The 22324-nt window shown below is 39.9% G+C and overlaps 2 protein-coding genes across 3 annotated transcripts in view; both read right to left on the bottom strand.

The window, feature by feature from the left end:
• Positions 1-613: 613 nt before the first annotated feature.
• On the bottom strand, positions 614-7302 carry LOC141753186 (pro-cathepsin H-like). Its single transcript, XM_074611619.1, has 12 exons — positions 7162-7302; positions 5639-5670; positions 5406-5511; positions 5186-5256; positions 4997-5101; positions 4414-4500; positions 3451-3506; positions 3230-3311; positions 3068-3136; positions 2653-2759; positions 1500-1628; positions 614-1409 (listed from the first exon to the last, which is right to left on the bottom strand). Exons 1-12 carry the CDS (start codon positions 7232-7234, stop codon positions 1334-1336), a joined length of 993 nt encoding a protein of 330 aa, XP_074467720.1. The 5' UTR covers positions 7235-7302; the 3' UTR covers positions 614-1333.
• Positions 7303-7429: 127 nt separating this feature from the next.
• LOC141753180 (ras-specific guanine nucleotide-releasing factor 1-like) overlaps positions 7430-22324 on the bottom strand; it is a 42607-nt gene continuing 27712 nt past the window's right edge. For both annotated transcript variants that reach the window (XM_074611606.1, XM_074611595.1), the window contains 14 exons: positions 21878-22126; positions 18486-18862; positions 18024-18140; positions 15834-16004; positions 14421-14527; positions 14191-14303; positions 13264-13324; positions 13016-13122; positions 12760-12844; positions 12443-12640; positions 12138-12217; positions 11233-11350; positions 11074-11142; positions 7430-10679 (listed from right to left, as the gene is read on the bottom strand). In XM_074611606.1, coding sequence (XP_074467707.1) covers positions 10587-10679; positions 11074-11142; positions 11233-11350; positions 12138-12217; positions 12443-12640; positions 12760-12844; positions 13016-13122; positions 13264-13324; positions 14191-14303; positions 14421-14527; positions 15834-16004; positions 18024-18140; positions 18486-18862; positions 21878-22126 — 1945 coding nt within the window. In that variant the 3' untranslated portion in view covers positions 7430-10586. The remainder of the gene's footprint in view (positions 10680-11073; positions 11143-11232; positions 11351-12137; positions 12218-12442; positions 12641-12759; positions 12845-13015; positions 13123-13263; positions 13325-14190; positions 14304-14420; positions 14528-15833; positions 16005-18023; positions 18141-18485; positions 18863-21877; positions 22127-22324) is intronic.

Here is a 22324-nt window from a genome sequence, read left to right as displayed (position 1 = left end):
TATACATGAAATATGGCTTAAAAGAATACCCTCCTTTTTTATTTTTAAAGATACAGATTTTTAAATATATATAATAAATATATAGATTATATATATAATCTATATATTATATAAATATATATATATATATTTGATCCTGATGTATAACTTAAAACTCAAAAATTCTAAATTGACTATTAAATTGTTTAGACATTTTAAATTTATTCCAATTGTTTAACAGACCCTGAATGTTTTTCTGTTTTTTATTTTGTTTTTATTCACCTTTTCCTCTATATATATATATCAATATTTTTTGCAGAATTGTAATAAAAAATCTGATCATGCGAATATATTGTATTGAACTTTGAAATAAAGTATTAAAAAAAAATAGCAGACAGGAAGATGACATGACGTCAATGAAATATTGATAATTCTGGGATATTTATACATGAAAAAAAGGCCCACAAGTAACGTTTAAACATGAAACAATTGACTGACGGCGCACACTGCCATCATTTGATGCTTTCATGCTGAGTTAAAATAGAAAATAGTCCTAAGTAGACAAACACACCTGTGCACACAGAGAAAGATGTCATCAGTAATAAAGGCAATAATATAACATAAGACCCATAAGTAGAAGGGGGAAATTGTTTATTATCAAAAATATGTAAAAATGTAAACAAACAGTTGATATCTGAGCTGACTCCTTAATGGGCCTTTTGTGCATCTCTAAAGAGTGTTAATCAGAGCAGGTTGGTAGGAAAAGCAGGCTGTCCCTGTCTTTGAAGACATTCAGAGATTTTTACACACGTGACTGTCTTTATGGAGCCATAAAGAGGACACTCACTGAAAAATCAATTCGATGATCTGCCATGACATGATCTCACTGATCTACAGGGATGTTTATTGCTCAGAGTAACACCATGCATGGCGCATACCTGATTATATGAACAGTGTTGGTAAGGTGGCCGCTTCCTAAACACAAAGTACTGCATGGTACAAGCGGCTTCAAAGTCATTCTTCAAGTATTTAAGTCATTAAATACATTTTCTTTGTGTAGTCATTAACAACAGTAATTGTCTCAAAAAAAGAGCTCCACAACAAAGATAATAAATGAAAACTTCCAACATTAAAACAAGGAGAAGCAAATGTACCACACAGTAATGCTGAGAACAAACAGTTTAAAATATTTGATATGTTCATATTGTTGAGAAATCAAACGTCTACGTAAAACACTTCGAGGAACATGACAGCATCAACTTCCCATCACGTTCACTCCATGTGTGTGTATGTTGTCTCTAGATGACATTTTCCTGAGTTTCATCAGTCCTCCACTTTGTTGCCTTGTTGCTCCTCAAAATAAAGGTAGAGGGTAGGAAGAGCACGCAGCCAGTCCGCACATGTTCTTTCCTCGCTCTATCAAAAAATATCTGAGGGAATAAAAAAGAGAGATGTCCGTGATCACTGGAAAGCTGTAACAAGTCATCACACTGAAACACACAAACGCAGGCTATATTTACCCGTCCATTCCCCAGGCTGTGCCCCAAGAGTTCTTCACGATCCAATACGGCGTGCCGTTCTCTTCAGCGCCGTAACCCACAGCCAGGACTGCATGATTCACCATGTCTGGTGTGCTCTTACACTGGGTGCTAAACAGAAAACACACTGATGCTTTTAGATCAATAGAGTACATGTCTTTTGCAGGGTGAGTGGGCTGCATCCTGCTGATGCAAAGATTGTAGCCTGTTTCTGTGGATATTTTCATGTTTTTCAAGACCAGATCCGTGAAACAGAGAACTAATATTAGCAAAGCTGTGATAGAGAGGACAGAAAGTTGAGTGAAGTGAATCACTCATCAACTATAGGCACCATAACAAATGAGCCATCAGACCATCACAGTGGTCAACTTAAGAATAGTTCCTTATTAGGGACGGACATGTTCCAAGCCAGCAGGCCGTGTGATGAAAGGCTCGGTAGCAGAGTACGTTTTATTCTGGTCACTACACTCGTATTACACCAACAGTGAAGCAACCAGATCGGCAAAGTGGTGCCACGGCACTAAATCCAACTAAAGTCTGAAATATGTGAAGGTGCAAGGTGCAAGTCACATCCTGCCAACAACCATCAACTAAGATTTTGCAGATTTCACTGGTCGCCTTGTTAGTCCCATAATCCTCTTTCATGGACTAATCCCATTATTGTATTATAAATGTTTCCAGTGCAAAAGGGACGGAAACATGGCTAGAGCTGCAACGATTTATCAATTAGTTGTCAACTATTAAATTAATCTCCAACTGTTTTGATAAATGACTAATCGTTTTGAGTAATTTTTTTAAGAAAAAGAGTCAAAATTCTCTGATTCCAACTTCTTAAATATGAATATTTTCTGGTTTATTCACTGCTCTAAACTGAATATCTTTGAGTTGTGGAAAAAACAAGACATTTGAGAACACCATCTTGGGCTTTGAGAAACACTGATCGTCATTTTTAACCATTTTATAAACCAAACAACTAATCGATTAATCGAGAAAATAATCAACAGATTAATCGATAATGAAAATAATCGTTAGTTGGCCACACACACAGTCTTATGAATACTTCTAACCACACGTTATTTGTGAACAACAATAAATACATAAGTACTTGTTGACTTATTGAAGTCCTTTAGCTCACCTGGTGTAAACACCTTCTTTGTAGTGCATAAAATCAGCTGTGACCTCAAAGCCAAAGGACACAGGGTTAAGTCGGGCCACAGCATCGACCATGGCCTTTTCATCGAACTGTGGATGGACAAACGTACAGATATTTTAATACAAAAATGAACAGCAAAATGCAGTTATGAGGTAAAGTTATTATAGTGTGCGTAACACGTTGGCAATCCAGTATATCAGACTGTAACTGTGAGTAATCACAGTCACACAATTATAGGAAATTAATTTGCCTATGACAAAATAGCCGCTTTTGTCTCTTCCTCTTATCAGGTTACCAACAAAGTCATCGTTAACTGTACCTGACCCAGCAGTAATGTCTTTAAGGACACAATTTCTTGCACAATGTAACTTCACATAATACATTCTCGTTCACTCACACTTGTTATGTTGACAACATCCAGGACAAAAGCAGCTGCAAGTGAAGGCTCAAAATTGCAAGAGTCATCCTAAGACAGGAAAGACAAAATAAATCATACATTGAGAATTTCTTTTACATTAAAGAAAAATTGCAGAGAGACATTACTCCAGAAAAGTCCTACATAGCCTTTGTAGGGATAGTCCTCCTCTGTCATAAGACCGTTGTTGTATTTGATGTACTCAAACGCCTGGCTGGGGAGGCCACTGAAACAAACCAGATAGTGTTTAATTGGTTGAAGCCTTAAACACAAGTATTCTTGTTATTACTGTATCTTATAATATCTCATATGATATAGCTATTACTACTAACAACTAATGACAACAACAAATCTGTGTTACTTACCCCATGCATCCATAATTGTTGAAGTCTTTGGCACAGTCGATCAGCTGCTGCTCCGACTGATACAGAAAGAAAACTGCATTATGCTTTTATACCAGTGGTCCCTCACCTATTTCCTTAAGGGACCCCCTTTCTATCATTGACTAAACTGACGACCCCTGATTAAGTGACATATTTTATGGATATTACATATTATATTCAGTGCATAACAATAACATGACAGAACAACTGTGCAAATCAACCCAAATAGTGAACGCAATAACTGCAGGAAGTTTGTTTAGTTCCTGTGAATATTGCATCAGAGATGAGTTTTCCTGTTATGTTTAGGAACTTTTAATACAATTCTCTGTCTGTATTATGTGTTGTTGTTTTTTATTCTAACAATAATACATACTTTATAGGCATGTTTTTTGACAGATTCAGTGGCTTCTTGTCCCTGATGCTTAACCATTGGTCCATTAGCTCTTTGGTTGTTTTAACTGCGTACTTTTCTAATGCAGGACGAGGCTGTTTAGCAGAGAGGGAAGGCTTTGTGAATATAACTTGTGTTCTCTTCACCGTGCCCTTATCCTGTTTATATCTTAAATAATAATCCAAACTTATATCCATACTTAAAAATAACAATTTCATTTAGTTTTCTTCACAGAAATGAATGAAATGCTGACATAAAGGACAACTGAATATTTGTTTTTACACCCCTTAAAATCAAGAAGGCCTTGCAACCCCCTGTGAAGCTTTGGCGACCCTTAGTGGGAGTCAGGACCTTCAGGTTGGGAACCACTGTTTTATACAGAGCAATAATACTGTACAACAGTTAATACTGCATTCAAAGAACCAGACAAACCACCAAAATCAAACAGTAAAACTGCAAGTACATCTTCTAAATCATCTGTGTGAGAAAGTGCCACGTGTGAGATCTATTAGATGAATGAGTTGAGTACTGAATAATAGTCAGACAGATCTCACCAGAGGTATTAGCTTCCCGGTTGCGATCGCATTCACCGACTCCAGACAGCCAGTAGTAGAGAAGGTCCAACAGCTTCCACAGTGTCCCTAAAGACGCAAACACAACATAACTCAAACAACTGGTAATTCACTTATATTAAAGTGGAACTCCACTAATTGTTTTAACATGAAGGTCAATTGCTTGTGAAAACAGAATAATGTGTTCTGTGTCTCTGGTTGTAAAGTCATTTAAACAGTTTTTTTTGCGGTCTTTGTCACGTTATCATCGCATTTTCTCTTAAATTAGTCAAAAGTCACATGAATAAATAATGTAACTATATGTTTGATTCATGTAGCCATGTAGTTGTAAATGAAACATGAGTTGCTTTTACTTTTTCAGTGCTCACATTTAAATCAAAGTAGTTCAAACAGCAAACAATGAGTGTTCATGTCTTGCACAACACAGCCATTACAATGGCTACTGATGAGGTTTTGCTTTCACAAAAACACTGTCAAATGAGGTACAAGACACTACATTGTCCAAATTCTTGTCATCCAGATTCTCCCTCTAGATTGTGGTGTTATTAGCACCACATTAGGATACCTGGTTCTTCACGGGAGTCACAACGTTGCCCTTCATCCTCCAGTCTACAGACTCGGGATAAGGACCAGCCCTGCTGACATGACCCCCGTTCGTAGCTGAGCAGTTCTACAAGAGACCAGAATCAGGAGATTGTAATAAGTACATGTATAAAAGCAAAAGCTGTGTGTTGTATTATAAAACGTATCATACCTGAGGCTCAGTCAAAAGGAACAATTTCCTAAATTCCTCAAATGTCCTGTCCGAGAACTGATTCAGGCCCACTAGATTTTAAATGAAAAACACTGTGAGAACATGCATACCTTTCATAACCTAATTATAACATATTGTATTTTTGTAAAAGGGAGCTGACAGTGCACCCTCTGTGCTAACAATCTATACATTACACATTATGTGCAGAACTGTACTGTACTTGTGAACGAGTGGTTCCCAGCATTATGACGATCAATTCCCTTCTTATTCTCAGTGAATATGCGCAGCCGGTGGTGATACTCCTCAGTGTCATAAACATTGGTGTACTGCAAAAAGGGAAATTTAACAGCATATAAAAAGGAGAGAGAATTGAGTTTTTAAAAACTTCTTATCAAATAATTCAAAATAAAACAATTCATAAGAATGTGAAGTATAATTTTTTTTAGTTATTACCTGTGACATCCACTGTTTGAATTGATACTCCTCTGATGGGACACAGAATGAAGCCATCAGTTAATAAAGCAGCCCAATAATCAACATTTCAAACATTCACATTTAGTCCTGAAGTCCTTTATGATGAGGGAGATGTAACTAGGTACTTTATCTACTTGTGCTTGACTTCATGCTACTAGGATTACTACAGTCCACTACAATTCGGAGGGAATTTGTAATTTTCACTCCGTGGCATTTATCTGACAGCTGTTACTTTACAGATTAAGATTTTACATACAAAACATATTGTGATTTTATAAACTATAATGCATTGTCATAGATTAAACTATCCAATTAAACAGTTACAATTAGCACCACATCAACCAAATTCAATAGTAAAGTGATACTTATGCACATTAATGAATCAGTAGCATAATAATGATCTCATAATATAGCATAACACTTACTGGGGCCATTTTCTCCATTATGGGTAGTTTTACTTTTAATACTTTACTTGGCTACTTCTACTTAACCCTCATCCTGCCAAACTATTTAACATACAAGGACTACCCTTAATACATCAATGCTACTGAATAAACTACTGTAAGAAACAACCATCATAGCAAACTTATTTCTTCTCAATACATTAGGCTATTAGTTATGTAATTAATGTCATCTGAAGAAAAGCAAAAACAGATATTTTTATAGTTATATTAGATAGATATATTTTAGGAAGTTAATTTGCATATTGTGTAAAATGCAAATAGACAGAGCACATGAGGAAATCTGTGTCTGCTCCATCTACGTATATCTGCCTCCTTCATCATGATAGTAGTGTGTGATACTTTAAATTAGTACCCATAGCAAACATATTATCTATTCTATTTTATCTTTTAAAACTGCATAGGGTCTATTGGTGCCAATACATTAGTCTTTTTTAAAAAGCACAAATTAAAACAGAAAACAATGATATGAAGTCATTAGAAAACAAAGTCATGAGAAATTGCAATGATAGAGTTATAAGCACCTGTGAGATATGACAAAAAGTAGACCTCTGTCCATGAATAAATTATGTCTATGCTGAAATGGCATGCAATGTGGAATGGATATTTTTGTGCAACTGTTGTCAGTCGGATATATAAGTTAAATGTTTGTTGTAACCCGTGATTGCTCTGCACTCCCTGCCCCTTTTTTTCTTTTCTTATTATTTAGTTATTTATTTTTCCTTTCCTTCTTGGTATCGACATGTTATGTGTGTGTATATGTATGTATAATAAAAAAAAAAAAAAAAAAAAAATTACATAAATAAAAATTTAAAATTTAAAAAATAATAAAAATAAAAATAAAAAAATAAAATAAATAAGCGAGCTTAATATTTATTGCACCACCAAAAAAATACATCTTCTACTGTAGCCATTAATATTCTGGTTGTGTCGACACTTGTTGTCTGCTTTTAAATTAGTTTCAAAGAGATAGCCTAACCTACTGTAAGCGACAGCGACTAACATTTTGCAGCAAACTAATAAAACAAAGTGTTTACTTACCTTCTGGTAAAATTAACGGTGTTAAAAGTACTAAACTAAAAAAGGTGGTGAAGAACCAAACAGCCAGCTCCATACTTCCCCCACAGACTGCAACCTCCAACTAGCTGTGACTGAGAGAGTCACATGAGTCGGATATTTTAGAATGCAACACCCCCTCCCTTTGTCCCCCCTCTTTGATCTTCCCCCCAGTAAAGCTACAGTGTAACACAAATGTGGCAGCCTTGAAGACACTTTTCCCCCTGAGAAAGAATAGATTTATTAACAAGAGGTAATCAGGAAAGAATACACTTTTATACAAAACTGGAAATACTACTCAAGCTGTTGAAATAGACTGAAAGATAATCCTCATACCACTGGGTATATTGCTCACTGCAAACATCTGATGTGCCTGTTGGGAGGGTAAAGATTCATGTGCAAGGGTGGGGTTTAAATACAGTACACATACTGTTCTAGATATAGATCTGATTTGAACACGTGAAAGTGGTACATGCCTGCCACTTAAGCGTTAGGTGTTTTTTCTATACAAAGCCTGTAAAAAATACCTATAAATATTCCAAGAATAAGCACAATATTACTATAGTTCCTGCTAACATGTCGGAATAGACAGGATACAGAATGTGTTACACTTATAAGTTGTTTTCAACATTTGCTTTTAAAGTATCATACACAGAAAAGTTATTACAGAGTTGAACGATCATAAGGATAACACATTTCGAGGGATATGTTTTTTTTTAAACACATTGCACGTTAGGAAATGCATCAGACTGCCTGTACACGATATTGTACACAGCAAATATTTCTGCTTCATTGGCAAATCGTAGAACAAAATAGTTTACATACTTTTGTATATAATCCATTTCATGATTAAGGCAAAACCATAATGCACTGGCCAAAGAAGATTAGCCGTAAAAACTATGCTCTTGCTGTCTGAGTGAAGCTGGGAATTTGACTTCCTGAAGTGGCTCAATATTGGTTACATCTGCTACATACACTGCCCGGTGCTTATACCGTATATACATCATGTTGCCCACCAGGGGAATAAGGTGATGATAAGCAAAGCATAAAAACACATCTCTCCAAACTGAAAACTCATGTGTCCCAGCTCATTCAGAAATCAGAAGGTAATCTTGTTTCAGTTTTGACTCCCAACACATCCAGATCTCTAATCTTTGTCAATCAGCGGCTACATAAAACATTAGAGCACATGATTCAACTCTAGCCACCACAGCAGTCCCACTTTTCACCACTTTATTCTCTGATAAGAAAAGTTTTCAAAAGTGTCTCCATTTCAAAACTTTAAAGTTTGAATCCTTAAGATTTTTTTTTTTTTTTTTTTAAATCAAACCCCATTTTTGAAAGGTGTTCAGCGTTCTTTCTGCAATAGCCATTCCACGTATTTACATTCAATAATTAGTCGTTTTCAGTGTTTGTGGCGGAGTCCGCCATTCCCACGCTGGATTCAAATCAACCAGGACTGAAATCTTAAAGGTATAATATGTAACTGTTGTCAGTTGGTGTTTGTAAACAACACACAGCATTCAAAGTTGGCCACACCTTGAGCCGAGAGGGAGAGAGAGAGAGAGCAGCGATGGTTGAGCGAGCTATAGAGTGACTGAAGAGAGGGAGCGGCGTTACTGAGAACAAAGCAGCGAATCGGAGAAATAAAACGTTATTGTCTGATTGTTTCCCAATGGTTACGTTCTAAAACACAATTAAACCCACAACTAACTTCGCACAACTCTGCATAGTCCTGCGGGAAGGTGCCGAGCTGCTGGGTTTTGAATTAATGCAGGCTTCCTGTGGTTCAGCGCTGCTCTCGTCAAACTACCGACGCACACCGATCATAGCTGCACTCACAGCACAGAGAGGAGCAGTGGGATCACTGGAACACATGCACATAACACAACCTGTTCTCATCCATCAAATACGGACGCTTTGTATATGGAGACTTGTGCCTTGGTATCAGAAGCCGAGGGCCGTGACACAGCAGTGATATTTGACCACCTGAATGGGCTGCACAGCCTGTGCGCTGTTATTGGCTGGGGGTTGAAACCCCCACGTGGGGCACAAAGGCTGTTTGCAGACGCCCAGAAGCGTCCAAAGTAAATCAAAATAATAAGAAAAGAGGAAATACAGGCAGAGGGCTGCAGGGTCTCTGCAGAAACAAACACCGCCACACACTTCTAGTGTCAGTGATGATTGAGAGGGATTATTTTTGTATCAGCCTATACATTGTTTTTTATGAAATTCTTGCATATTATACCTTTAAGGATTACACAACTTTGAATTAACGATCATGCAGCTAGCTGATTAGAAGATATTTGTATTACTTTTAGCCTTTAAGATCTACACTTGCGGACAAATAGGCTGAATAAATGGCTGCTGTAATCAGGCAGAATGTGTGTGTATGGGGACTTTGACATCTGAGCAAAAAAGTGGGAGTTGATCATCATGTGTCGAATGTGACCACCACCTCTCATGAATGAGAGCCTTTTTTATACTGCACATTCCCAATAGGATGTGACTAAATATCTTGTCTGTATACTCTCTCATCTGTTTATTCCGCAGTTGAAAATAACTATTATCATAAAATGGTATTTAAGACGAGAAATAACATAAATACTCTGTAACTATATAAATAAAACCTCTCTGGGCTTCTACTCAGTCTCTAATAACGATTATACACAACGAGTCCATTGGGGAGCACATACTAGAAGGGCACAGCCTACTGTGTCTAATACAAATAATAATATATGTACATTATGATATATTGTTCCTGTACACTCCATTACACTGGCTGCATCACCGCCTGGTATTGCAGTTGCACCACCCTCAACCGTACGGCTCTAGAGAGGGAGGTGAAAACTGCTCAGCACATAACCAGGACGGAGCCGCCGTCCATGGAGGACCTCTACACCCAGCAGTGCAGGAAGAAGGCCAACAGGATAAACAGGGACACCAAACACCCCAATACCACACCGGGGACAGCTTCAACCCGCAGGCCGTAAGACTTGAGCTCGTCACTATTGTTATTTTACCTTTATAGACTTACTGTTTCAAATCTGTTTACATCTCTGTATGTATTTATTACTTCTCATTATGCGTACACAGTTACTAGATCCCTGTTTACATTACAGTTTATTCATTTTGCAATTAGTGTTTACCACAAATATATATTATTTCATTTTATATGTTATATTTTATCCCTATATTTTAACTTCTGCACTATTTTGTCTTAGATTTTGTTAATTTTGTGTGATTTTATTTTTATACATATTTATTGAGCATTGTTAGAGGGAGCCTGAGATCTAAGAATGTCATTGTCAACGGCTGCTTCTCTGTAATTGTTGTGCATATGTCAATAAAGAACTTGAAAGTTGATCCATGTGAGGGTTGAGAGAGAGAGAGAGAGACGGAGATCCTCTTCATGTGGAAGTTTTGGGCTCGATCCTCAGAGACGCATCATACAGACTCTCCTCGTCCAGCGCATTACTACAGTCCAGCAAGTACTTTGCAACCTAAAGCAATAATGAACACAGAAAACAGTTAAAATTTGTGCCCCAAGATGCCGTACATATCTGGAACAAACAGAAATGTAAGCTGTATACTCTTTTTTTTATGAATGTGATGAAAATATATAATATACTGAGCAAACGTGATTATATTGTTCTTCATAGGCAATAATCAAAGATACATTTTAAACATTTTAATCTTGCCTCCTACTTGAAACCACTTTATTCAGCTTAAATAGAAAAAAATAAAATAGATTTGCTGATTTTTATAATTTATACTTGAAAAGACTCAATCAACCAATATTGAGTACTGATATTGCAATACTAGTCAAGTAATACCTCCAAACAAGAAATTAAAGTCTTGAAAAAGTATAAAATAAACAATAGAACAATACCTCACCTTTGATTGATAATCGATCTTGTAAGCCGTTTGCTGAAATTGCCGTATTTCTCTGATAATGTGAGAAATCTGGAGACAAATGAAATGAAAACAATGTAAGGCAGAAACAATATAAAGTGTGTGTAATTGTGTGTACTCGAGCACACTGGTGTTCTTTACCATTCTCATCTTGGAGAAGTTGACCAGGCTGTCCTCAGTGTAGTTGGGTGTTCCCTCCTCAATGAAGGCCAGGTCAGTCAGGTACATTCCCAGGTAGGGAACACAGGGAGGGTCGCAGCTGAGGACAAGAGGAGGGTCACATATAGAGTAGGGCTGTCAACGTTAACTCGATAATAACGCGTTGACACAAAATCAATTGATCTTTCTGAGGTTGTAGCAGGCTCAGTTTTAGAGTTACAGTGAAGATACTGCTATGATATGAAACTACAAGTCCACTGGAGCCAAGCATGTCATACTAGCTTGTCGCAAAGGAGGTTAAATAACGCTCCAAACTCACACAAAATGTTGGCGAGGAAAAACTGTCATGGCCATTTTCAAAGGGGTTCCTTGACCTCTGACCTCAAGATATGTGAATGAAAATGGGTTTTATGGGTACCCACGAATCCCCCCCTTACAGACGTGCCCACTTCATGATAATCACATGCAGTTAGGGGCAAGTCATAGTCAAGTCAGCACACTGACACACTGACAGCTGTTGTTGCCTGTTGGGCTGCAGTTTGCCATGTTATGATTTGAGCATATTTTTTTATGCTAAATGCAGTACCTGTGAGGGTTTCTGGACAATATTTGTTATTGTTTTGTGTTGTTAATTGATTTCCAATAATAAATATATACATACATTTGCATAAAGCAAGCATATTTGCTCACTCCCATGTTGATAAGAGTATTAAATACTTGACAAACAATTAACTATGGACAATCATGCGATCATCCCGATTAAACATGTTAATCGATTGACAGCCCTAACATAGAGATATAGTACACAAACATAAAGAGGAATATATAAAACTCCTCCACCACAGTGTGTGAGCAGCAGAGGAGAGTGTAAAGTTGTAAGTACTTACTTCTTCAGAGCTTCTCTCAGGTTTTTGAATCGTCCCTCTGATGACACCAGCTTCTGTAACTTGTCAATCACAGTCTTTGTCTAGAAAATGGATCGAGAGAAAAACTGTTATTACCAGCAGCCCAAAATGTAATTGAAATCTTCTCAATCTTTATCTAAGTTTATGAACTGAGGACAATGCTATTCCAAATGACCATTAGCAGCCTCTCTAAGAGCATGTTGACTTTAAAAAATTAAAGTTTAAAATGCTCACTGTGGCTGGAGGAAAAAAGCTTGAAGGTACAGTTTGTCAGAAACATCTGATACCTGCTTGGAAACTTTGAGCCAGGTCCTCTTGAGGCGGAAGATGGAGCTGCGGTTGAGAGAGGATGTGATCTCCAGCATGGCGTTGTAGTTGTGGAGGCAGCGACAGATGTCAGCCACGGCCACCCATTTCTCGATCACCGCCACTCGCATGATGACATCGTCCCACTGCAGGATCTCTGTGGCGATCCTGTTGCTGATCTGACAAAAAAAAGAGAAAAATACATGGTGATAATAATGACTATAATCTATCTATCTATCTATCTATATCTATCATACACATTTATCTGTTTATTCACAATACCAGAGTAAACACATACATCGTTGAAATGCTTGGTTGTTTTCATAATGTAGGGAGTTCTCTCGTTCTTGTCGTTCTTCATCCAGCCTTGACCAAAGAACTCCCTGTTGAAAAAAAGTATTTTTTCAAATAATCAACAATGAAAAACACACCAACATTCACTTTGTGTATGTTTCCCTTCACCCTCCCACTCAGCCTTTATATATTTTTTGTCGTATAGACCAAGTGCTTGTGCGCATACATGCATGTACACGTGTATGCGTGTGTGCACTCACTCGTATGGGATGACCTTGAAGACCAGGTGGTCCAGCAGTGTGAGTTGCTCAGCTATCTCCAGGGCAGAGTGGCTCTCAAACGGCTCAGTCTTACAGTCCTCCAAGACCTGACACACAGACACAAACACAAACACAATGAAAAGCATTATCACAACTAAAGCTCAAATCATTTCGATAGGATGCATGGTCATTTCAAGAAGTAAGAGTTTTTTTGTACTGAAAAGGCTTCTGTATTCTCTCTCTCTCACCATCTGTGTGATCTCTTCCAGCGAGACCTGGTTGTCTCCAGGGTCCTCCTGAGTGAGAGTCCTACATGCAAGCAGAGAAAAGGGCCATCATTTGATAGTGTTTTCAACAATTGCCATGACCTGAGTAGACATAAATGGATTTGACCTGTCCAAAAGTGCCCAACTTGACCCAGCACACTGGGTATTACTTTATCTTTTTGTTCAGTTTGGGCTACAGGCACTTCCGCTGAAGCTAGAGGCTTCAGCTCCTCAGGTCGCCGGAATAGGGGGGGCGAGAATTTCAGGTGTTATGGTAATAAAGTGGTAACGTCTAAGCAAGATATTACGGTCATAGAACGTTGCCGATAATGTCTAAACCTATGCCGTCTAACATGTTGGACCTTTGTCCAATCATAATCAAGATCGCAGTTAGGTGCGCCTTGCCAAGTGCGCCAGGACCAGGCCAACCTGGCACAAGGTGGGATCAGAACACAATGTTAGAGGTGCATTAAATGCTGTGACAATTATAGCCAACCACACTCAATACTTTCACCTCTTTTAATTACAGAGCTTTCCCCGTCATGATGCACTGACAGTTTGGGAATCCTGTAGAGCCTCAGAGGAAACGTATTATTGTCTGGGACTTGAGATGGAAATTATATTAAAGTTTAGTTTTGAACCCGAACAATCTCTGTCCCATCAAGGTTTCTGTGTTCCAGTTTTGCCATGCTGTCCCAATGTACTGTGTGAAACTGCTGCTCAGAAGTAAAGGTGAAAAGTGCAGATGGTGTCCGCTACTGCATTCAACACCTGGCCATGGCGCCATGTGTACTGTATATCCAGTTGTTGGCATCAGAAATACTTTTGCAGAACTTTTTTTCTACAGGAAGCTGACAAACAGATGTGTCATATATGACTGTATGTGTGATCAAGCGATGATAAACCAACCTGATAATGTTGGCAGCTGCCTTTCTTTCCTGTGTCAGGAGCTCTGGGTCATGCATCACCTCCTCCAGGAAGCTAATTGTCCGCATCTTCAGCTCTGTGTTCAGCTCAAAGTCCTGAGGACCAACACAGGAACAACAGCAGAGTCATTACAGAACAGAAGTGTTGCTATTCTTCCACAAAGGAAATAGAATTGAAACAAAGGAAACGATAGAAGGAAAGGTGAAGTGTACCTGCGAGTGTTTGGAGACCCAGTGACGCAGCACATTTAGGACTCTGTTTGTTGCAGCTCTCCTGATAACAAACTCTTTGTCCCCATTCCTCTGGTCTGTAGGAAAACCTGGAACAAGGTTTAACAAAGTTACACTCAAACTGAATTCCCACACCAAAGAGCAATCAGCTGTGTATCTGCATACTGATTACTTCCTTTACATCTTGTTATTTTGCTTCCAGATACAGAAATAGCAGTTTATTTGAATATTTAAAGACTGTTAAACTGTTCACAACTGGTCAAACACAAAATATGTATGTATGTAAATATAAATGCATGTATCCCCCTCATTCCCAGAGACTTTACTCTTGCTGTGCAATGTTCTTTAATGTTACAATAATATACCCCCACTGGGGGTCGCCAAAGCTTCACAGGGGGTCGCGACACCTTCTTGATTTTAAGGGGCGTAAGATTTAAAAAAAAATATATATATATAGAGTTGGCCTATATCTCAGTATTTCATTCATTTCTGTGAAAAAATCTAAATTAAATTGTTATTTTTTAAAGTTTTAGGATATAAACAGGATAAGGGCATGATGAAGACCTGAACACAAGCTATATTCACAGAGCCTCCCCTCTCTGCTAAACAACCTCGCCCTGCATTAGAAAAGTACGCAGTTAAAACAACCAAAGAGCCAATAGCACAATGGTCAAGTGTCAGGGAGAAAAAAACACTGAATTTGTAAAAAAAAAAAGTTTATTAAGTAGGTTCGATTTTTAAAAATAAATATATAATACAGAGAATTGCATTTAAAAGTCAGGAAAACTCATCTCTGATGCAATATTCACAGGAAATAATCTGCTCAAAATTCATCCAAATCGCTCATTTTACACAAACTTCCTGCAGTTATTGCGTTCACTATTTGGGTTAATTGTACAGTTTATCGGTTGTTCTGTCCTGTTATTGTTATGCATTGAATACAATATAAAATATCCCTAAAATATGTCACTTGGTCATCATTAGGGATGTGATGTGGAGAAAGCTAACATATCACAGTAACCTGACATACAAGGAATTTGAACTAGGCAGTATTATCCCAAAACAAGTGAATTACAGTTGATAACTTTTCATTACAGCTTTGCCACATGCCGAAAAAACACCTACAGTTATATCAATGAAAGAAAGAAAAAACATTCAGGTGGTAAAATAATTTTTGTTTGTTTCTTAATACAAGATTGAATATAAAACCAGTTTACAAAAGAAAGTTAATATCACTGAAACAGGTGCCTAAATGATGCCATGGAGGCCCCCTGGTGGTCATGAGGCATAAAACTGCTTATGATAATCTAATGTATGTCACTATGGCTGAACCAGAAATTAACTGTTTACGAAGTCGACTGGTGTCTAATCGAGGAGTTTTTTCACGCGACTGACCTGTGCTGGCGAGCGACATACGACGGTACTTCTCCTTGGTTGGCGTGCCTTCGTTGGCACCAGCAGTGGCGATGGCGAAGGCCGAGGCGGCAGAAAGGGCACTGCGGTTATTGTCCAGCTCCCGGCAAGATGACACCACCATGCCATTGTTGAAGGAAAACAGGGAAAACTCTACAAACAAAACAGAGATACTTTTATGAGACTTTTCATTATTGTTATCAAAAGGTTAAAGGATACTTCCACTAAATTCAGAACATTTTTTTTTTGACAAACACCGATGTTACAACCCTTTCAGTGAACATTTCCGAGCATCTGACAAGATTAGGCTGAAACGGAAATTGAGGTTGGCTCATCGGTCAGGTGATTAAAGGTAAGGTATTAAATACTATTTGTGTATAATCAAACTACGTTGTTGACCATTGGAGGGCAACAGAGAGCTGAAACAGACCCAGCACAGTGTGTCCTGCAGCTCGTGGCAGTGACGGTGTACAGTCTGCCTCTCTGCCTCCCTCCCTTCCTCCGTTCAGCCGGGGGCGGTGTAGAAGAACATGCACATCGTTGCTAAGGTACAAGGTTTCCTTCCACCTACTCACACAAGGCACTGGCTTCCCTTGTATCCAGCACCGTGGGAAGAGAACACACTGGGGATGAATTGTGCCTGACTACCTACGGGGTGGATGCTCCCTCTCTGTGCGATACGGGGAGGGCCAGGAGGCTGTGGGTGGTTTTTATCAAGACCTTATTTGGCTATAGTTACGCTTGTCATATTCTGAAAAAAAAAAGTTTGCTATACAGTCCACTGCAGCAGGCTTTATTTAGCTCTATGAATTACTCTTCTCATCTCAACCTCTCAGCACTTCTCACATGCACAACCTGACTCTGCTGGATGGCAAAAATGGATCTGATGTTAAAAATTACACCGACACCTCATGTTGCCTTTGATATTATTAATTTCCACTGAAAACGTGATTCTGACCTAAAATGTACCTTTTTCTTCTATTCTGAGACAGCTGCCAGTTTCCCTGCTTTGTTGACATCTTTTAAAGGAACAGTGTGTAACATTTAAGGGGATTGATGGGCAGAAATGGAATATAATATTAACAAGTATGTTTTCATTAGTGTTTAATCACCTGAAAATAAGAATCATTGTGTTTTCTTTAGAATGAGCTGTTTGTATCTACATAGGGAGCAGGTCCTCTTCCACAGAGTTCGCCATGTTTCTACAGTAGCCAAGAATGGACAAATCAAACACTGGCACTAGAGAGAGCCTTTCACGTTTTTACGTTACCTGAAGGCCTCCGTAGTTGACACGCTTATGAAACTGCGGTAACGTGAGCCGCAGAGTGCAAAACCGTGGTACCGCCAGCCCCCGTCTGACTAACAACACGTTGAGGTTTTACTGGGGGTTATGGTTAATTTGAGAGCTTTAGAGGTGCTTGTAGATGGATTTTGTTACCTTTGGACAGAGCCAGGCTAGCTGTTTCCCCCTGTATCCAGTCTTTATGCTGAGATAACTTAACCAGCATGAGAATGGTATCTTCTCATCTAACTCTCTACAAGAAAGTGAATAAGTCGTACTATTGCTTTACGCTTGATACTTGTGTGTAGTCACTACTTTACTGTCACTGCTGGCTCTTGAACAGTCAGGAAATATCCTGCCTGACCTGTATATGAATGCCGGCTGGTGTTACTTCTGCTACAGGTCTTTCAGTGCCGTTCAACTGGACAATTGCTCTTTTTTAATTTAATTTAATTTCAGTTTGACTACTCATTTAATATTATCTGGTTTTAAATCATGTAATCTCTCAGGTGGAATGATGCATTCAAGTGCTCATAGGCGATGTAACATATAAGAATAGCGGGCCTGTTAAATGTGCCTCATGTTATTAATGGTTCTTGTTATTGATTTGATTTATTATTATTGATTTTATTTTATCATATTCTAATTGGCCAAGACACTCCACTGGCAAGTACTGTATGTCACTAGCGCTAAGCTACTGTAGTTTGCCAGCTCTTACATTCTCGCCAAGTTACTTAACGTACTTGCCAACACGTTTGTTTTTTAACTGGTGGGTTGGGATTCAAAAGTAGATCACAAGATAGATGTTCTAAAAGGGTCTCGGACATAGAAGCGCTTTAACGGGACACTGGGTCACAACACGGTGGTGGAAAGACAAACTCATACTGCACCAGAGTTTTTTGACTTGACATTCTTGGGAGTTGATGGTGATTTGGGAGGAGACATTTCTGCTTCTGTTTCGTCATTCTGGCTTGGGTCCTCATCACATTCCTCTCTCACAGACAGATCTGGACATAAAAAAAAAGTGTTTCACAATCAAGAACAAAAACAGCAAAGAAGAAATGGATGGGCATAACTGCTGGGTTGGGCTTGGTGGTAGCTGGGAATGATGAGATTGGGCAAAGAAGACTGACAAATAATACTGTTTAAAGACACTTTTCTTTTACTTTAGACCTCTTACATATGTAAAATATATTCAGTACCACTTTAACCTTAATGGGATGGACAGTAAAAGTTGCTGAGTAGAGGATACATACAAGATATGAGCATGACAGTGGGCTTGTAAAAATGCTACCACGCTGCACGTGAACCTCATTAAAACTGAGTAAAACCCCTCGGACAGTGATCCTGACCTTGCTTGTTGGGGACAGACTCCTCAGCCTTGCCTTCGGTTTTGGCCTCTCCCTCATCGGGGATTTTGCTGGCCATGGTGCTGGACACGTAGAGCTTGTTGATGTCGAGGGTTGTCTTACAGAAGGGTGACATGGTGGAGTGCATGCTGCTTGCATAGCCATTGGGAGAACAGGTGAGCGCAGCCAGGTCCAGGGCTTTGCCCCCCGTGATGATGGGGATGTTGAGCGAGAGTTTGCGACGGCGGTTGGGCGAGGACGTCTTGGTGATGGAGAGGGGAGGAGGGGAGGAGAACTTGCGGCTGGCACGCGGCGACGTGGGTGGCTCGCCGTAGAGGAGTTTGTTGTTCTGGCTGCTCGCAAAGAAAAGCTCCAAAGAACTGCAGAAGAGGAGGGAAAGAAAGACAGAAGGATGAACATTAAGAATCTTTCACTACTAATAAAACAGCACTTTTGGGATTATCAGTAATTATTCCCAGTGACCTGAATAGGAAAGAGAGGAAAGGGGAGAAATGGTGATAATGGGGGTGCTTGGTGTCGGTACACAGAAGCAGAGAGGGAACACATTAACCACAGGGCTCTTCGGGAGCTCCTGCCTCTTTTATTTAAGCTACATTGTTTAAGACAGCATCCTCCTTGCACTGAGAGCCACCCCCTCTGAAGGCCTATAAATAGCATGTCAAGTGACAGTGTGGGAGGCACGGGTGCTGCCAACAGCAACCAGCCCAGGGGAGGCCCACAGAGACATGGGGAGAGAGAAACAGAGAGGAAAGGGGAGCCAGAGAGAGAGAGAGAGAGAGAAAGTGGGAGAAAGAGACAGAGGTGCAGTGCAAAATAAAAAAAGCAGGGGCAAAAACAGTGAGACGAAGAGGGAGGGGGCGAGAGAGGAGCAACATAGTGGATATGGATTCCACCACAGCGAAGGCTGCTGGCTGGGAGTGGGCGAATGGGAAGCCTCCAGCCCTGTATGGTGTTAGCTGCTGCAGCCATGTTGTGTCTCCTCGCCTAAATTTGCAAAAACAGTCAAAGAAAGGAGATGAGAGTGGCAAATATGGGAATGGGGGAGGCTGAGAGGACGGAGGAGAGGGAGTCAAAAAGAAAATGAGAAAGCACAAAAAGCAAAGTGGAGAGTCAAGAGAGGACACAAGTAAAGCAGGAAAGAGGAAAAAACAAGAGCAGGAGAAGAGAGAGGAGTATAGGACAAAAAGGAGGAAGGAGAGAGGAGGAGAGGAGGAGAGGAGAGCAGGGTCTGGGTGCAAAACACCACCATCAATATTTAATACCGTAGAGCCGCTGCAGATGATGGGAGAAAGGGAGGGAGAGGGAGAGAGAGGGAGGGAGGGAGAAGATGAGGAGAGAGGGAGAGGGTGGGGTCCTGCAGCAGAGTGAAGGGTTGCCATGGTGACAGCGCAGCGGAGAGAGGAATGGTCAGACTCGTGGAAAGAAAAAGAAAAGTGAGAGAACGGAAAAGGGTAAAAGAGAGGAATGAGGAAAAAGAGGAGGGGTTAGGGAGATGTGGGTGGACGCAAGGCAGGACCCAATTAACTGTGATGGTGGACAGAAGACAAGAGGAGTGGACGTGTTGGTGTGACCTCTCGCTGCCTCTCCTCTAGTCCCTTCTCACCTGGACGGGGTTGCTATGATAGCATGCTGCTTACAGACAGTCCACGTGAGAGCAAAGACAAATCCAGACACAGGGGAAGTCCCACCTTTTCACTGCACCATTACAGCACTGTTGCTGCGTCCTCAGGAGAAAAATGTGTTGAAATTTCAAACTTTGTTCCCTTTTTTTAGTTGTTACGAGCCACATGGATTGTCCTCGCTGTGAGGTGCTCAGAGGAGTTTAATGTAACAAACCATTTTAGCTCTCCTACATAGAAACATTTCATGAAGAGGGACTACAGTAACTCTGAAGTAACTTAATCACAACACTGCTAGAGAGGTGGGCCATGTACAGGCCCTCTGTTTTAGCTTGAGATCGGCTGTTTCTGCTGGTTGAGACACTTTACCTGTTGTCATGCAGAGTCTAAGTTACAGCCATGCTTGCTGCCTATAGCTAGTGAGGCTATACGTAGGCACAGTGGTACTTTGAGCTAGTATGGTTACAGCGACAAATGCTAACATGCTGACGTTTGGCAGGTATAATCAGTGGGCAACTCCGTGGTCTGAGGAGTGAAGCCAATGTGGAAGTGCCTTAAATTTGCATTCTTTCTGATAGCCAGCAGAGGGCGACTCCTCTGGTTGCACACAGAAGTCTGATTGTGTAAAAGTCTATGAGGAAATGAGCCTACTTCTCATTTGATTTATTACCTCAGTAAACATTGTAAAAATTAGTTTATGGTCTCTATCACTAGTTTCAAGTCTTCTTCAATACAGCATGATGTTCATTTAGTAAATTATGGTCCCATTTAGAGTCAAATAGACCATAAAGCAGGGTATGCTTTAGGGCTTTGCTACCTTGTGATTGACAGGTCGCTACCACGGCGTTGTCCGGTCTGGGAGTTGTCCGTGTTTTCGTCTTACAACTTTAACCCTTTCACAGTGTGTTTTCAGTTTATGAAAGTTAATTATAACCTTTTTGCTCACCTAAAAATGTCTTATTCAGCATTCGGTTGTGCTTAGCTCAACCCTCTCCTGTCACCTCTGGTTGCAAAAGACCAAGATGGTGACGACTAAAATGCCAAACTCGAGGCTTCAAAACAGCAGTCCACAAACCAATGGGTGACTACGTCCACTTCTTATATACAGTCTATGGGTATAATGTTTACCATGTTTACCATCTTAGTTCAGCATGTTTGCATGCTAACATTTGATACTCAGCTACAGCTGAGGCAGATGGGAATGTCAAAAGTTTCGCGAGTATTTGATAATAAAGTTTATTGAAACTGACCTGATGATGACGCTAAAAGAAAAGTCAGAGGATCATCAAAGTCAGTAAGATTCATCCTTTGGGGTCTATGCATTTCTGTACAAAACTGTATGGTAATAAATGCAATAGTTATAGAGATAAAAGATATTTCATAATGGATCAAGGTGGTGGACCAACCAACTGAGCTTCTAGCGTGGCTAAACAAGTGCTGCTAACTGGTATTCAGACTAATAGGACCCACCTTTGTAGCAGTGTTTGCAACTGTTACATCAAAGTTAAAGGCATTTTTTATGAACTACAGCTGAAGACTACATTCCACAGATGAGGAATCAAAACCAGGCACACTGTACAGTAAATATGAGGTGACGAAATTGCATTTTCGTGTAATAAATGACCAAACAAATAAAACAATGTGTGTACACACACTGAGTATGCAAAACAAAACATAAAACGTTGGGTTAGTGTGAAGATTTCATACCAGTGAACTCATAACTTAAACCTCTTGGAATCTCTGGGGATCACTCACCGTGCTGGGATGGCACTGATGGGCTTCTTGTAGATGCAGATGAGCTTGTCCAGCACTACGTCAGCGCTGGTGAAGACGCGGTAAGAGTGGAGGAAGGTGTTCAGGAAGTCGATGGAGAGGAAGCGCAGGTCGGTCAGCCTCTCCAACAAGCGTTCCACGCTGGCGTAGCGGATCTGCAGCACCTTGCAGGAGTTCATCATCTTGCTGAAGCGAATGTCCACATCATCGCAGTACAAGCTGGTGTCCGACCTGCGTTGGGGTTTAACTGAGGTTAGGAATGTGACTCGCAGGGATTTAGCTCCCAGGACTTACGCAGTCCACATCCAGTCAGTGCACTTTTCTGGTCACGTGTGGGTCAGTGGGTAGAGCATTAACATTGCTATGGGTTTGGTAGTTTGTCCACTAGAAAAAAACACTTACATAAATGATCAGAAAAGACTCATTTTA

The sequence above is a fragment of the Sebastes fasciatus genome, chromosome 2, assembly GCF_043250625.1.
Source record: "Sebastes fasciatus isolate fSebFas1 chromosome 2, fSebFas1.pri, whole genome shotgun sequence".
NCBI classification, from domain to species: domain Eukaryota; kingdom Metazoa; phylum Chordata; class Actinopteri; order Perciformes; family Sebastidae; genus Sebastes; species Sebastes fasciatus.
Note: the sequence above shows the minus strand (reverse complement) of the source record. Positions and strands in the feature narration are given on the sequence as shown.

What these genes read in the sequence shown, in the direction of transcription:
- LOC141753186 (XM_074611619.1), bottom strand. Translation starts at nt 7,234, where the DNA reads ATGGAGCTGGCTGTTTGGTTCTTCACCACCTTTTTTAGTTTAGTACTT. An exon ending in CCGGGAAGCTAATACCTCTG is followed by an intron (nt 3,507 to 4,413) that starts GTGAGATCTGTC and finishes TTTCTGTATCAG; the next exon opens with TCGGAGCAGCAGCTGATCGA. An exon ending in ACTATCCCTACAAAGGCTAT is followed by an intron (nt 3,137 to 3,229) that starts GTAGGACTTTTC and finishes TTCCTGTCTTAG; the next exon opens with GATGACTCTTGCAATTTTGA.